At 49.2% G+C, this 14752-nt stretch overlaps 2 protein-coding genes across 5 annotated transcripts in view; both read right to left on the bottom strand.

Moving 5' to 3' along the window:
• The window catches only part of LOC120302270 (perforin-1-like), a 32187-nt gene extending 18925 nt beyond the window's left edge, over nt 1-13262 (bottom strand). Inside the window, exon 1 of the mRNA XM_039330403.1 lies at nt 13229-13262. The gene's annotated coding sequence lies outside the window, so the exon portion shown is untranslated. The remainder of the gene's footprint in view (nt 1-13228) is intronic.
• ZNF668 (zinc finger protein 668) lies at nt 1512-13357 on the bottom strand. Of its 4 annotated transcripts, XM_039330399.1 has the most exons (3): nt 13229-13282; nt 5446-5529; nt 1512-4199 (listed from the first exon to the last, which is right to left on the bottom strand). In XM_039330399.1, the coding sequence occupies exons 2-3, from the start codon at nt 5524-5526 to the stop codon at nt 2388-2390; spliced, it is 1893 nt and encodes a 630-aa protein (XP_039186333.1). In that variant the 5' UTR covers nt 5527-5529; nt 13229-13282; the 3' UTR covers nt 1512-2387. The 4 variants fall into 4 exon arrangements, with proteins under 4 accessions (XP_039186333.1, XP_039186335.1, XP_039186334.1 ...); XM_039330401.1 differs by lacking the exon at nt 5446-5529 and having other exon boundaries at nt 13229-13357; XM_039330400.1 differs by lacking the exons at nt 5446-5529; nt 13229-13282 and adding an exon at nt 13063-13200.
• Between the last annotated feature and the right edge of the window lie 1395 nt (nt 13358-14752).

The following is a 14752-nucleotide window of genomic DNA, read 5'->3' as shown; positions in this document are numbered from 1 at the left end:
GACAGCTTCCTATCATTCCTTATGTGGCAACCCTAGAAGTGTGATATTTTGCCTCTGGGGCTTTTGAAAAAAAGTGGACGCAGATAAAGTAGCTTTCCCCAATAGGTTGACCTGCTCTCTGGATTTGTGAAGTTGAACGCCCAGAAACCTCTAGCCACAAAGACCATTGCTGAGAATTCTGGGAGTTGAAGTCCATTCAACTAAAAACCACCCCTTTGAAGATGTCTATACAATCTGGTGGCCTTCAAAATGGCAAGACAGTAGATGAGATGGTTATTCCAAGTTGCTGAAGATTGGGCCAGGAGTAAGGGATCCTCTCCGCCATAGAAATGTCTCAGAGTGTACCCCATCCTCCTTCAGCCATTCCCTGGAGGACTGCCAGATCATAGTTTTGCCCTGACAAGATGACACCAAAACAGGATGTCCCAGTCAAGAGTTACTGAAACTCCATCTAAGATACCCACTCATTCCTTCCTGCCTGTCAATAAGACAATATCTGTAGCTCAAGGCTGAACTGTGGAGACCTTGGTGGTGAGCTTGGTTGTAGACACTTCTTTTACTTGCCTAAGTACCCTCATGAGTGTTCATCCATTCTTTTTGTTTCCTTATCTTTTGCCCTTGGCTCCTCCTCATGTCGATCAGCTGTTGATTCTCACATTTTATACTGGACTACCTAGCCCATCTTCTATCATTACTCCTCATAACTTGCTCCTTGGTTCTCCTCATGTCAACCAGCTGTTGATTTTCACATTTTGTACTGGACTACCTAGCCCATCTTCTACCATTACTTTCCCCCAGTTGAACAAATATGGACACCTCCCAACCAGAAATCCTCCAGCAACTCTTCTGATCAAGAGTTGAAATTAAAGCTATCTCTATAAAATCCCTTTTTGAGAAGACTCCCTTTAGCGCAGGGGTCTGCAAACTTGGCCCTTTTATGATTTGTGGACTTCAGCTCCCAGAATTCCTCAGCAAGAAGCTGAAATCCACAAGTCACAAAAGGGCCAAGTTTGAAGACCCCTGCTTTAGAGGATGATTGTCTTCTGGGCCAACAAGGAAATTTGTTTTAATTTCATTTCTCCCTTTTTCCTTTCTTCTGGCTTTTCTTAGCCACAGTTAGCATGGCTGCTGGTGATGGAAGGTTCAACAAGGCCTATGGCTGCTGGTGATGGTTCAACAACACCTGGAAAGTCACCCATTCCTAACATCTGGCCTACACATTGCCTTCTTCTTCTGGTCTCTTCGTTCTACTATTCTGTTTCTCTGCCTCTCAGAATCTCTTCCCGAGAATCCTATGGATGGTTTAAACCCTGTTCACCGTAATAAATATATCTTCACTCAGAAAAGACGCTGGTGGGCTGCTTTGCACTCTGACATCGCTGCAGGCCAGCCAATCAGATTTCAGAGACTTTGTGGACATCAGTGGATGGTTGGAGGACCAAGACTGCAAGGGTTTTTTTTTTTTTTGGAAGTGTAGTGGGAGAAGAAAACAGGAAGATTTTCAAACCCTCTCCTCAGCAGTCAAAGAGCCTTTATTGCTGAGAGGCTTCTGATTGCAATCGTGAAGAAATATAATAAATACAGGAATAAAATAAAAACTTGAAATAAAATTCAATAAGCAAGATAAATTTCAATAGGTGAGATAAGGATAATATAAGGATTCTGTTCCCCACGCCCAAAACTTTGCACCTCCCACATGCAGTCTAAGTCAATTTCCCCCCCCCTTTTTTTTAAAAAAAAGCAAGCCATTTATTTTAATCAAGCAAGGAAACCCTTGGATAATTTATAAAAACTCTCCAGGAAGAAAAAAATCATTGTTTTTTGCTTCCTTCCTTAATTTTCTCAATTTAATTCTTCGTGCCCTTAAAAAGACCTGGAGGGTTTTCTTTTTCTTTTTTCTTTTCATTTAAAAACCACCAGCAGTTCCTAGCAGTGGCAGAAACGCCTCATAAGATGAATGCATATCACCTTACAAACAGTAAAAACACACCTCTTCACATGCACACGTGTGTGATCTCATAAGATGCAGGCCCCTTTTGCTGAGCAAAATTTCAAAAGCATGAGTCTGGTTTAACACACACACACACACACACACACACACACACACACCAGGCACATTTAATTCCCCACCGGGCAAGCAAGTGAACATCTAGTGTGGGCAACAATGGAGGGTGGGAGAAAAGGCAACCGCACACAGCCAGTGACAAAGTACGCCAAGCCCTGCTTGGAAAGAAATGCTGGAGAGCCATGCTGGACGGGAGGCCTAGGAAGAGCGTGGTCCACACATCACATCGACGAGGCAATCATCAAAGTACGCCAAGGGCTTTTAAGCAGCTGAGCTGGCTTCTTTCCGCCCAATCACAGGCAGGGCGGGAGGGAGGCGGAGCTTACGAGGGTTCTGTGAGGGGGTCAGGCAGACAATCCGAGGGAGAGTCCTTGTCAATCTCCGTCCCGTCGTCATGGGGATGGAGATGAGCAGGGAGGAGGGATTCGTAGGTCATGATAGTGGCAGTCACCATGGTGTCCTCGGTGCTCCTGTTCTCTAGGGCTGCATGGGTCTTGAGGTGCTTGCGTAGGTCCGAGGCTCCCAGGAAGGCTTTAGAGCAGTGGGGACAGGCGTGGGGACGGACCCCCGAGTGGATCCGCTCGTGCTTGCGCAGGCCGGCCCGGTCCGAGAAGCCTTTGCCACATTCTGGGCATGGAAACGGGCGCAGGCCAGGGTGCAGCAGGCGTTCGTGGCGACGTAGTTCCTGGGTGGAGGCAAAGACCTCCCCACACTCCCCACAGGCAGGCACCACGGTGGCGACCACAATGGCCGATGGGTCACTGAGGAATGGGTCCTGGTTGCCCACAGGGGTGGTCTTGTCATCACTATTCTCGTTGCCGTGGGTGCGTTCGTGCTTCCGGAGGCTGGACGACACCACAAAGGCCTTGCCGCAGCGGCCACACTTGAACGGCCGCTCTCCCGAGTGTACACGGTAGTGTTTGGTAAGGCTGGCCCGCTCAGCAAAGCTCTTGCCGCACTCCCCGCACTGGTGAGGGCGCTGGCCGGAGTGCACCAGCAGGTGGCGCTTGAGGTCCCATGAAGCCACAAAGCTCTTGTCGCACTGCGAACACTTGTGGGGCCTCTCGCCTGTGTGGATGCGCTGGTGCATGGCCAGGTCAGCCGGTTGGCGGAAGGCCTTCCCACACTTGTCGCAGGCGTAGGGCTTGAGGCCCTGGTGGGCTCGCTGATGCCTGCGAAAGCTGGAGGGGTCGCTGAACATCCGTCCGCACTGTGGGCAGAGAAAAGGCTTCTCGCCAGAGTGGGTCCGCTGGTGGCTCTGGAAGGAGGACAGCTGGGTGAAGCCTTTCCCGCAAAGGTTGCAGCGATAGGGCTTGTGGGCCGCATGGATGCGCTGGTGGCAGGCCAGCGATGAGGACCGGGAAAAGGCCTTTCCACAATCCTGGCACAAGAAGGGGCGTTCACCAGTGTGGGAGCGCTCATGATTCTTGAGATCCTTCAGCTCAGCGTATGTCTTGTGGCACACCTCACACTGGTAGGGGCGGAGGCCAGCGTGGGTCCGGCGGTGCTTCCGGAACACCGAGGGGTCGGCGAAGCGCTTGCTGCATTCACCGCAGGAGTATGGCTTCTCGCCCGTATGAGAACGCTGGTGGATCTTCAGCTTGGAAAGAGTGCCGTACCCCTTGTGGCACTGCTGGCAGCGGAAGGGCAGGTCTCCAGTGTGCCGGGCCATGTGGACTCGCAGGCAAACAGGCTGCATGAACGCTTTGCCGCACTCGTGGCAAACAAAGGGCTTCTCGCCACTGTGGCTACGCCCGTGGTTCCGCAGCTCGGGGGCAGTTTTGTAAGCCTTGGCACAAAGCTGGCATTGGTACGGGCGCTCCGTTTGGTGGCTGAGCTGGTGCTTGCGAAGTTGAGCCCGGTCAGGAAACTCTTTCCTGCAATTAGGACATGCGAATTTGACAGCTACGCCATCCACAATACCAGCCGCGTGGGACTTTAAATGACGCAACACCCGTGGCACGCTAGGGAAAGTCTTGCTACAGGTCAGGCACCTGTACCGTCGCCCAGATTGGATGTAGCCAGGTTCTTCTTCCTCCTCCTCCTCCTCCTCTTCTTCCTCCTCCTCCTCTAGCTTCACTTCCACGCTAACGTCTCCTTCTTCTGCTTCGGCCATCTTTCCAGAGGATGCTGCCTGAAATACACATGGGCATCGCCTTTACAAATTGTCTCTTTACAGGGTTTATAGATAAAGGTGAGACAGGGACAGGTGGGGTGGCATGTAGCCTCCCAGTTAATTTGTGTGGTTTGTGACCGAACTCTGTTGACACTTTCCTTCAGTGACAAAATGTCCAGATAATACACCAAAATGGGGGCAGTCCTCATCTTACGACCACAATTGAGCCCTAACATTTCTGTTATTGTTGAATTTTGCCCCATCTTTACAACTTTTCTTGCCACAGTTGTTAAGTGAACCACTGCAGTTGTGAAGTTAGTAATATGGTTGTTAAGCGAATCTGGCTTCCCCATTGACTTTGCTTGTCAGCAGGTCGCAAAAGGGAATCACACGACCCCCGGGACACAGCGACCGTCATAAATGTGAATCAATGGCCAAGGGTCTGAATTTTGATCACATGACCCTGGCGATGCTGCAACGGTCGTAAATGTGAAAAACGGTCACATGTCTCTTTTTTTCAGTGCCATCACTTTAAACAGTCACTAAACTGTTGTGCAGGTAATCCTCAATTTATGACCGGTTGCTTAGCAATCAAAAGTTATGACTAACCTAAAAAAAAAAAGGTATTTGTGACCCAGATATGAAGTTCCAACAGGCGCACCCTTGCAGTCACGTGACCATATTTGGGAGTGCTCAGCAAAACTGGTCACATGACTGCGATTTATGTTTTTGTCAGAAACCAGCATTTACTTTTCGTTTCCAGTAAAAACATCCATAATGAATAGGTTCGCTTTACGACCGCTCCCTTCGTTTAATGACTGCTGTTTAACAATCACCGCAAAAAAGGTTGTAAAATTGTGGGTCACTAGACAACCCACTTAACCACCAGAATGATTTAATTGCAGGCTTAATTCTGTTTATAAGTCAAGGACTACCTGTAGTGCGGAAACGGAAACTACAGTAACCAGTGTCCATGGGATATTTTCATTTCCCTCTTAATTATGCCTACCACTATTGCTATATGGACTTCAGCCAGAAAAATATGGCCAAAGCTTGCTCATCTTCTGCACCAGGGGTCTTGAAGCCTGGCCCTTTTATGACTGGTGGACTTCAACTCCCAGAATTCCTCAGCCAGGCATGCATGCCTGGCTGAGGAATTCTGGGAGTTGAAGTCCAAAAGTCATAAAATGGCCAAGTTTTCAAGACCCCTGTTCTGGACCAAGCATTGATCTCACTTCAAACCCTCCTGAACTGCGAGATTTACCTTTGGACTGTTCATGAGCTCTTCATGCAAGCTTCTCTTTAGATTGCAACAAGGGGAAAAGGTGAGAAAACCTAGTGCCATTTCCTGGAGGACAGATATGATCAAAAGCAAGATATTTTTTAAAAAACAATAACAAATTTGCAACCAATTACACCCAGTGGTGAGATTTTGAACAAGTGGCACAGTGATCCAGTAAGGGTAAGAAAGAAAACCCCCGTAGGCCTGCAAGCCCAAAGAGAAGAGAAGCACCAAATATCCAAAATTATGAATATTTTCAACTATAGAGAATTTTCAGAAAGTCAGACTTGTTTTTTTTAAAAAAAAACCTGAGTTTTTGCTCAGCTAAATTTCAGTTTCCTGATTCAGGGACTGAGTATGTAAGCCAAAAATTGGATGTAAAGAGGTGGCGCAGCAGTTAAGTGCAGTACTGCAGGTCACTTTAGCTGACTGTGTTCAGCAGGTCAGCGGTTCAAATCTCACCGGCTCAAGGTTGACTCAGCCTTCCATCCTTTCGAGGAAGGTAAAATGAGGACCCAGATTGTTGGGGGCAATGTAAATATATATATACATTGCTTACTGGTGTACACCGCTTAGAGAGTGCTTGCACTTAAAGTTATATAAGTTAAATAAATAAATAAATAAACTGTTTACCACTTAGAAATCTGTCAACAGATACTGGGTACTATCTGGGTCACCATGATGTAAAAAAGATGTTGAGACTCTAGAACAGGGGTGTCAAATTTAATTTCATTGAGTGCCGCATCAGCATTGTGGTTGCCCTCGGAGGGGGGCAGGTGGGTGCGGCCTACTGGGTGGGTGTGGATAGAGTAGGTGTGGCCTACTGGATAGGCATGGCCAACTCTACATCATTCGCGTCAAGGGTGCTGATGGGGGCCTGGGCAGGAGTGGGACAGATCTGAGGGTCTCTGGCAGAAAGGAGTGGGACCAGGGCAGAGCCCATCAAGCCGGATATGTGAAGTAGGCGAGCCCATTTGCTGGCCACTTCCAGGCGATGGTGCATTTCTTCATTCTTCACAATGGGTGACACCTCCCCAGCATGCACCCAGGGGTGGTGCCGACGCGGCAGGGGCTGGTTCCTCACTGTTTCCAGACAGCCTTCTGGAGCTCAGACTGAATATATTTCAGCATAGATGGGCACCACAAAATTGTACATAGGCTACCGGCCGGCCTGGGCCAGGGCCAAGGCAGAGGGGGCCGTTCCCTGATTCCAGGGCCTTGTGTTTGACATGTCTGCTCTAGAAAGAGTACAGAGAAGACCAACAAAGACGATTAGGGGACTTGAGGCTAAAACATATAAGGAATGGTTGCTGGAATTGGGTATGTCTAATTTAATGAAGAGAAGGACAAGGGGGGACATGATAGCAGTGTTCCAATATCTCAGGGGCTGTGTAGTTAGAACAAGCTATTCTCCAAAGCGCCTGAAGGCAGGAAAAGAAGCAACAGATGGAAACTAGTCAAGGAGAGAAGCAACCTAGAACTAAGGAAAAACTTCCTGAAAGTTAGAACAATTAACCAGTGGAATAACCTGCCTCCAGAAGCGGTGAATGCTCCAACACTGGAAGTTTTTAAGAAGAGACTGGACAGCCATTTGTCCAAAATGGTATAGGGTTACCTGCCTGAGCAAGGGGTTGGACTAGATGACCTCCAAGGTCCCTTCCAACTTTATTATTATTATATTATTATTATTATCTTCAGGTACCATCTGGGTGGCAAACTGACCCATTTAGGCGCTTCCTTTTTCTCCTGTCTGAAAAAGCCTATCCATTTATTGGAATTGGCTTTTGTTTTTACTAACCGCTGAGTACGTTCAGTTCAAACTCAGCCAGCCCGATGGGGCTGAGCTAAAAAATTCTAGATCCAGCCCCAAAGACATTCTGGAAGACAGCAGGAAAAAAAATCCTTTCACTTTCAATCAATCTCAGAGAGACAGCATCTGCTTTTTAAACCTGAACACACGAGCGAAGCTGAGCCATATGTGATGGGAAACTTTGAGTGGGAATAGAGAGAAGCAGATACGTAGGAGAGCTTCATTAAATCATTCCTGGAAGAGCAAAGACAGCCCTGACCAGTTTTGGGTGAGGGTGGTGAGTAAATCTATAGTTCTAACGGGGTTAGCAACTTCCTCAAAATTGGGGAGCATAACTCCCACCCTAAACAACCTGGAGGATGAACAGGAAGAAAGGCGGTGATGTCACTGGAAGACTGCAACCATTTTCTTGGTTTGGTTTGTACTCTGTTCTTTATTATTTTTACAAATAACTCTAAGTGGCAAACACACACACTACTCTTTCCTCCTCCTCCTCCTCCTTCTCTTTCTCCCACAACAATAATCCTGTGAGGTGGGCTGGGCTGAGAGAGACTGACTGGCCCAAAGTCACCCAGCTGGCTTTCCTGGCTAAGGTGGGACGTAACTACTAATTTCTGGCTTTGAGGCCTGGTGCCTTAACCATTAGACTAAATTGGCTCCTTTTTTTTTGCCCTGTTTTGCCTAATTCTGGGCTATTTGGGAGGCTGGAGATTGTATGGCTAGGGATGAGTTGGTAAGCTTCTAGGAAGCGAACTGTTCCCATTTTCATTCTTTAAAATCCCTGGAATTTGGTGGCGAAGTGATTACATTTTATCAGTAGAATATTGGAGGATTGTGGGGCCTGCAGGGAAAATATTTAGGAGTGGAAACTGGAACGAATGAGAGGTCCCATGTTTCTATTTTCACCTCCGCTTTTGAGAAACCTTGTGCCACCAAAACTGGGGTGTGTGTGTGTGTTATTGATGTAGTTAGGATCTGCGTCTTTCGAAGGGACAGAGCTTTGAAAGAGAAACAAATTAAGACACAGAAACAGACATAACCAGGAAGGGGATGGCTCTTTTGTATGACCCAACATACCTGGCGATCCATAGCTATTTTTTTTCTCTTTTTCCTCCCCTCCCCTGCTTCCCTCACTCCCTCCTGCTGGCTTTTACAGGCTGTGCAGAATGAGCACAATGGGGGATTATAATCCAACATAACGGCCAGGTGCAAGATTGGAAAAGCTGGAATCCCTTCGGCAGGGCTTTAGTGGGAGTGACATCTATTCTGTAGCTTATATGCCGATTACGTAGGGCAGTGATGGCGAACCTTTTAGAGACTGAGTGCCCAAACTGCAACCCAAAACCCACTTATTTATTCCCGGGTGTGGCCCACTGGGTGGGCGTGGCTGTGGTGGTCATGGCAGACTGGGTGGGTGTGGCCGAGGTGGGGATGGTCACCTCGATGTTGCTCGTGGGGAGGGATGCCTGTGGGGGCGGGGCAGGGTTGGGGGAGATCCAGGGGGTCTCTGGCAGGTGGGGCGGTGGGCAGGAGGCTCGTCCTGCAGGGTGAGGGGAGGCGAGGCAGGGTGGAGGTGCCATTGTCGCAAGACAAGGCGAGGCAGAGGTCGGGGCGGCTGCTCCCTGACACCATCGGCTCCCCCACATAGAGGCCAGTGAGCGCATGGGGGCCGACAGTGTCTGTCAGTAACCACAGCCTGCTGACCCCTCGACCGGCGCACTTTGGGGGTCCGCAGCCCGCCCGCAGCAGTTCAGAGAAGCTGCCTCTGAGCTGGATGGCCGGCCGACAGCTGAGGAGGTGATCCAGTGGGTTGTGCCCGGGAAAAGGAGAGCATGCGAGGCCAGGAGGGATGGGAACGGGGGGGGGGGAGGGAAACCAGCCATGCTGGGATACACCTGGCCACTTGGGACCTCGGCAAGTTAGCAGGCGCCTGGTTGAAGAGGGACAGTTGCCATCTCCACGGCATGGTGTGTGTGTCCACAGAGAGGGCTCTGAGTGCCACTTCTGGCACGCGTGCCATAGGTTCGCCACCACTGACATAGGGTGTGCATATGGCATCACAATTTTTACGAGCTGCAAGAAGCTATACGAAATTTTGTGTGTAAGGAGTGTGTAACTGACCAAAATAAAGCAGGAGGGAAAGGTACACAAGTCTACTTTGTATTCCAGAATCAGATATATTTTTTTTTTTTAAAGAAAGAGTCTGTAATGTAAGAAGTCAGCATCTGCACCTCAGGGATGAAGGGAACGGGCAGAAAAGATTGCTTGTTTCCTTCACTCTGCCAGAACAGATGGTGGGGGAATTAATTGCCTGCTCTTTGCAAAATGGCTGGATTCAGGATCTGGAGAGAGAAGGGAAGGGCGAGGAAAAGGAAGGCCATCAGAGGCAGATACAGAGCTAGAATTACAGGAGACAGAGGATTTTGGAGGAAGATAAAATAAAATTGCAAATCTCTTGAAAATGGAGTGCCCGGAATTTGCCAAGCAAAATTGCAATTATTCACAAGCTCCCTTTCATTTAGCACCGAAGAACTCAAAACCTGGAGCTTTAGAGGCTCTCAGAAAAAGATGGCAGGTGCAAAAACAACGCAGAACTGTTGGCTACTGGGACAAAAGACTAAAATAAATAACAGCCTGCAAAAGAAAGGTTTGCCCAGGGTTTAAAGGTACCCCCAGATGCATGTGTAGGAATAGCAATAGCACTGCTTCACAGTGCTTTACAGAGTCACCATATTGCTCCCCAACAATCTGGGTCCTCATTTTACCGACCTCAGAAGGATGGAAGGCTGAATCAACCTTGAGCCAGTGAGAATCGAACTATCAAACTGCAGTCAGCTGGCAGTACTGCATTCTAACCACCACGCCACCACGCAGAATACTAGGCAAAAGACCATGCAAGAGTGCCTCTGAGGCCAAGCACACCTTGACTGGTGACCAACAGAAGAGAAAGAGAAAGAGAGAGAGAGAGAGAGAGAGAGAGAGAGAGAGAGAGAGACAGACAGACAGACAGACAGACCGACCACCCCTGCTCTAGCAGGGAGCTTGGCAATGATGTCATGGCATTAGAAGGATGGGTGTTTCTTCTTTCTTTTAGAAAGGTAAAATAGGAGACAAACCTACTGAAGATTTAGCACACTTATTTCTGTTTCTTTTTTTAAATTCTGGAAAAATTAACAGCTCAACAGTTATTCCAGTCTTCTGCTGCCAATTGTTATCTTTGTGGTCGACAATGAGGGAGTGATCTGGGGGCTGAAAAAACAAGGCTAGGCAGGAGAAGTCCAGGGCTGCCCACCCTTGCTGTGGGGTGCCTAGACAGTGAGCACACGCCAGCACAATTTGAGCAGCAAAATCAGCAGACATTCTCGCAGGGCAGTTCAGGATGTTCCCCTCTCAGACAAATTCATCTGTGCTTGCCCTGAAATCATGGTCCAATCCCAGAGGGAGGGAGGGAAGGAAGGGAGGAAGAAAGGAAGGAGGGAGGGAGGTGTGAATGAGAAGGAGGGAGGGAGGGACGGAGGGGAGGAAACAAAAGATAAGAAACAGTTGTGGAAGATGGAATATCTACAGCTACACTATCAGATCTAGAATAACAATCAGATCATTTCAAGGAACGGATGAAGGAAAGAAAAAGAGAAGCAGGTTGAAACTGTAGGAATCCTTGATAATCACATCTGCGGATTTCCAAGCTCAGGGTTTATTGCATTAAGAAGTTCCAAGCCAGCTTTCTTCACTGGTCCAGAACATGGAGTACAACTCCCAACAACCCAAAACTGCATACCATCATTGCTTTTCAGTCTGCAACACTTTAACACTCTGGTGCCCCTCAGTTCGGTTGGACTATGACTTCCATCATGTCCAGACTGCTTGGGCCTTGTAAGATCTAAATGGATCTAAGATAATAAGATCTAAATCTCAACTGTCTATTTATCAGGCACCATTCCTGTTTCACTTGTCCAGCCCATTTGAGGGAGAAGCACTCTTCCTGATTTAAGAGGGAAAAAACTGAGTTTCCCTAAACTAAGATGTATATATAGAGAGTTCCATTTGATTACACTTTCCGTGGTTATTCAATGCAGATTAATGTATTGGAGTGGCGTCTATTTTATACAATGTGAGATTAGACAGGTTTTTTAAAAAGTAGATTGTAGCATTATTCTTCAGCAGATGGAAAGCAGAGAGTGGACAAAAGGTCAGTCCTAGAATAATCAGCAATTTAGAATCAAGGTCAGTCTTTTTTTGGGGGGGGGGGAATAGAGCAAACCCTTTCTCTTTATCAGCAAAGAGGTCTGAAGAGCTTTTCTGTAATTTCCTGTCTCCTCTATTTATTTACCTTTTCTATACCTTCCTTTCTCTCAGAAAAGCCCGAAGCACTTTGCACAGGAGTCATAAAAGCACAAATAAATAAAAACACTCCATGGACCAGGGTAGGCAACCTTGGCTTTCATGACTCGTGGACTTCAACTCCCAGAATTCCTGAGTCAGCCATGAATTATAAAAGAGTCAAGGTTGCCTACCCCTGCCATAGACCAACAATTCTTAAAACCATTTTTTAAAAGAGCCACTAGAAAGACAATCCACTCTTGGGGCAGCCTTTTTCGATTGTCTAAAACAGTGTTTCTCGATCTTGAGAACTTTTGAAGATGTGTGAACTTCAGCTCCCAGAATTCCCTGGTCAGCATGGCTAGATGGATGTCTATGGAGATTCTCAGTCATCCAGGTCATAGTTGTCCCAAAAGTGCTTTTTCCCAAAAGCACTTTATTTTTTCTTTGAAGACATTTCGCTTCTCATCCAAGAAGCTTCTTCAGATCTGACCAAACAGGGGAGGAATATAAATCCTTCCACCATTTGGTCAGAGCTGAAGAAGCTTCTTGGATGAGAAGTGAAATGCCTCCAAGGAAAAAACAAAGTCCCGTTGCCTTTTGGAAAAAAGCACCTTTGGGACATGGGTGGCTGGGGAATTCTGGGAGTTGATGTCCACATAACTTAAAATGCTCAAGGCTGAGACACACTGATTTAAAGACAAAGCAGGTGCAGGTACCTCTCTTGGGAGACTATTCCATGCCAGGGGTGCCACTATCATAAAGGTCCTGCTCCTGCCCATTCCCTGGCAAAGGGGGGGTGGGGATGAGCTGAGCATCCTACTGCAGCTACTTTTTCCTGAAACAACCCGAAGGGACAAAGGGCATGCGTCTGGATCGCTTGCACGCTTTTGTGTCCGCGTGTTTAGGAATCGCCTCCCCCCTCCCCCTCTCGCTCCCATCCCCGCAGGGAGAAAGTCTGCAATCCAACCGGGGAAGCAAGGCTGCGGCAACATCGTTTCCAAAAGGGCAACTAATTAACTAGCTCGGCCAGCCAGCAGCAGCAGCAGCAGAACTCCGAGCGCTGGAAGGCCGACGCGGGTACCGATCTGGCCGGCTTTTCTCGGCCAGGATCGAATGGCCCTCCAGAACCGATGCCCGCCATCCGCGCCCGCAACTGCGGCGTGGCAGAGAGAGAGAGACAAACACAAACACACACACACGGAGAGATGCTCGGTGGGGCCGGCCGCCGCCAGCCGGAGACCCTTTTGCAAAATGGCTGTCTCTAGGACCGAGGGACCCCCCCGACGGGAGACGGAAGGCCAGCCGCTCGCACCCGCTGGGCTTTCTGCCGCCGCCTCCTCCTCCCAGCAGGCGGTGGGCCAAGGCGGCGATGCCAACAGCGGCGGCTCTTTGCATCCACAGCAAAGCGGCCGCTCTTGGCCGTCCGAGCGGCAAAATGGCTGGCTTTAGGACCAAGGGACAGCGACCTGCCAGGCGGGGAGAGGGACCGGCATCAGGGCTCCGCATCGGGAGCAGCCTCGGGGTCCTCGTCCTTCCAGCGAGAGGGAGGGAGAGAAGCCGAGCCGGAGCCCCCGCGGCGAAGCAAAGCCCAGCCCCCGCGGCGGGTCCCCTTCGCCCCGGCCCCCGCCTTACCTGCTGGCTCCCTTTGTCTAGAGGGGCTCTCCCCTTTCTCTGCGGCTCGACGTAGCCGAGCGCTAGGACCGCGGAGGAAGGAGAGGAAATGGAGGCGCGGGGCGGAGCGCGTGCGGGGGAAGGGGGAGGTTGTCCAGCAGCAATGAACTGGAACTACAGGCATCTACTCTTCCTCCTCCTCTTCCTCTGCCCCCCCCCCCCGTCGGCTGCAAAGGCAGCGGCTGCCTTTGAGACGAAGGGAGGAGACCTCGACGCTCTTCTCGTTGGATTAGAAGGGGGGGGAGGCGAGGGGCAGGCAGGAAGTGTGGTATTTCCCTGGAGGGAAGCGGGCAGGCGTTGCACCAGGCGGAAGTGCGGCCAAGCCACTCCGGGGAACGGTTTGGAGCATGCACCAGAGGGGAGGTAATGGGGTATGGCATGTTCAGGAGGCTAGCCCTGATGGTGTTACCTAGTTTTGGATAAGGAAACGTCTGCAAGAAAACAACCAAGCCCAGAAAGCACCAAGGAGCCCCTTATTTTCCAAGAGGGGTTTGCCTTTTGCTTTCTGGCAGCCCAAAGTGCTCTTTCTCCTCTTGGCTTCATGGACGAGGCCCGGCCGCTTCCGGCAATAGGGAAGCGGCTCGCCGCTGTCTTCTTCCCAGGGTGTCTCAAAGATGCCTTTTCAAAAGGCAACCGGACTGGGTTTTTTTTTTTTTAATCTTTGAGGAAGAAGATCAAAACGTTTTGCTTCTCCTCCAAGAAACTTCATCGGTTGATGAACTGATTCTTGGATGAGAAACGAAATGTTTTGTTCTTCTTCCTCAAAGAGGGGGGCAAAAAAACCCAGTCCGGTTGCCTTTTGAAAAAGCACCTTTGAGACAACTATGACCTGGATGACTAAGAATCTCCAAAGACATCTTCCCAGGGTGATTTTTGTCTTTCCGATTTCCCCATCGTTCCAAGATTTCCGCGTGGTCTCCCATCCCAAATGTGCTAACTTGCTAACATCTGCAGTGATCAACGTGTGGAACGGGAAGAAGTCCCAGAGACATGAGTGAGGAGCGGAGCCAGTTCTGACAAGCTAGAGCACAATGCAACACAGGACTTCTTCGCCTGCAGTAAACCAGCTACTTTCACGAGCTTTGCTTTTGTTGCTGCTGTTCTTTTCCACCGCAAGAAGTAGGGAATGACGCCCGGAGGGCTTCCTGCGATTCGTTTCTGCTCGGGAGCCGCTGAGAGGCGAACAGTTCTGAAGTCAAGGCTCTCCTTTCGCTAAGGAGAGAACGAAAATGTGAATCGCGGCACTATGATGCTATACGGTCCAGTTGAGATATAGTCCAGCCAAGTCAGGGACATAGAGCACGGCCCTATATATTTGCAACACTTCAGAAGAGGCGATTCTTTAATTTTAAAAACAAAAAAAACAAAAACACGGGTCTTCTAAGAACGTTGACACGTTTCTATTGTTCAGTATCCTGTGTAGGTGCAGATTTTCAACCCCGCTCTACCCTTTGAATCTCTATGGCGAAATCGCTACACACCTTT

Source organism: Crotalus tigris, unplaced genomic scaffold, assembly GCF_016545835.1.
Source record: "Crotalus tigris isolate CLP2741 ecotype Arizona unplaced genomic scaffold, ASM1654583v1 scf7180000024427.8105951120:4207309, whole genome shotgun sequence".
NCBI classification, from domain to species: Eukaryota; Metazoa; Chordata; class Lepidosauria; order Squamata; family Viperidae; genus Crotalus; species Crotalus tigris.
The sequence above is the reverse complement of the archived record's forward strand: the minus strand, read 5'-3'. Positions and strand labels throughout refer to the sequence as shown.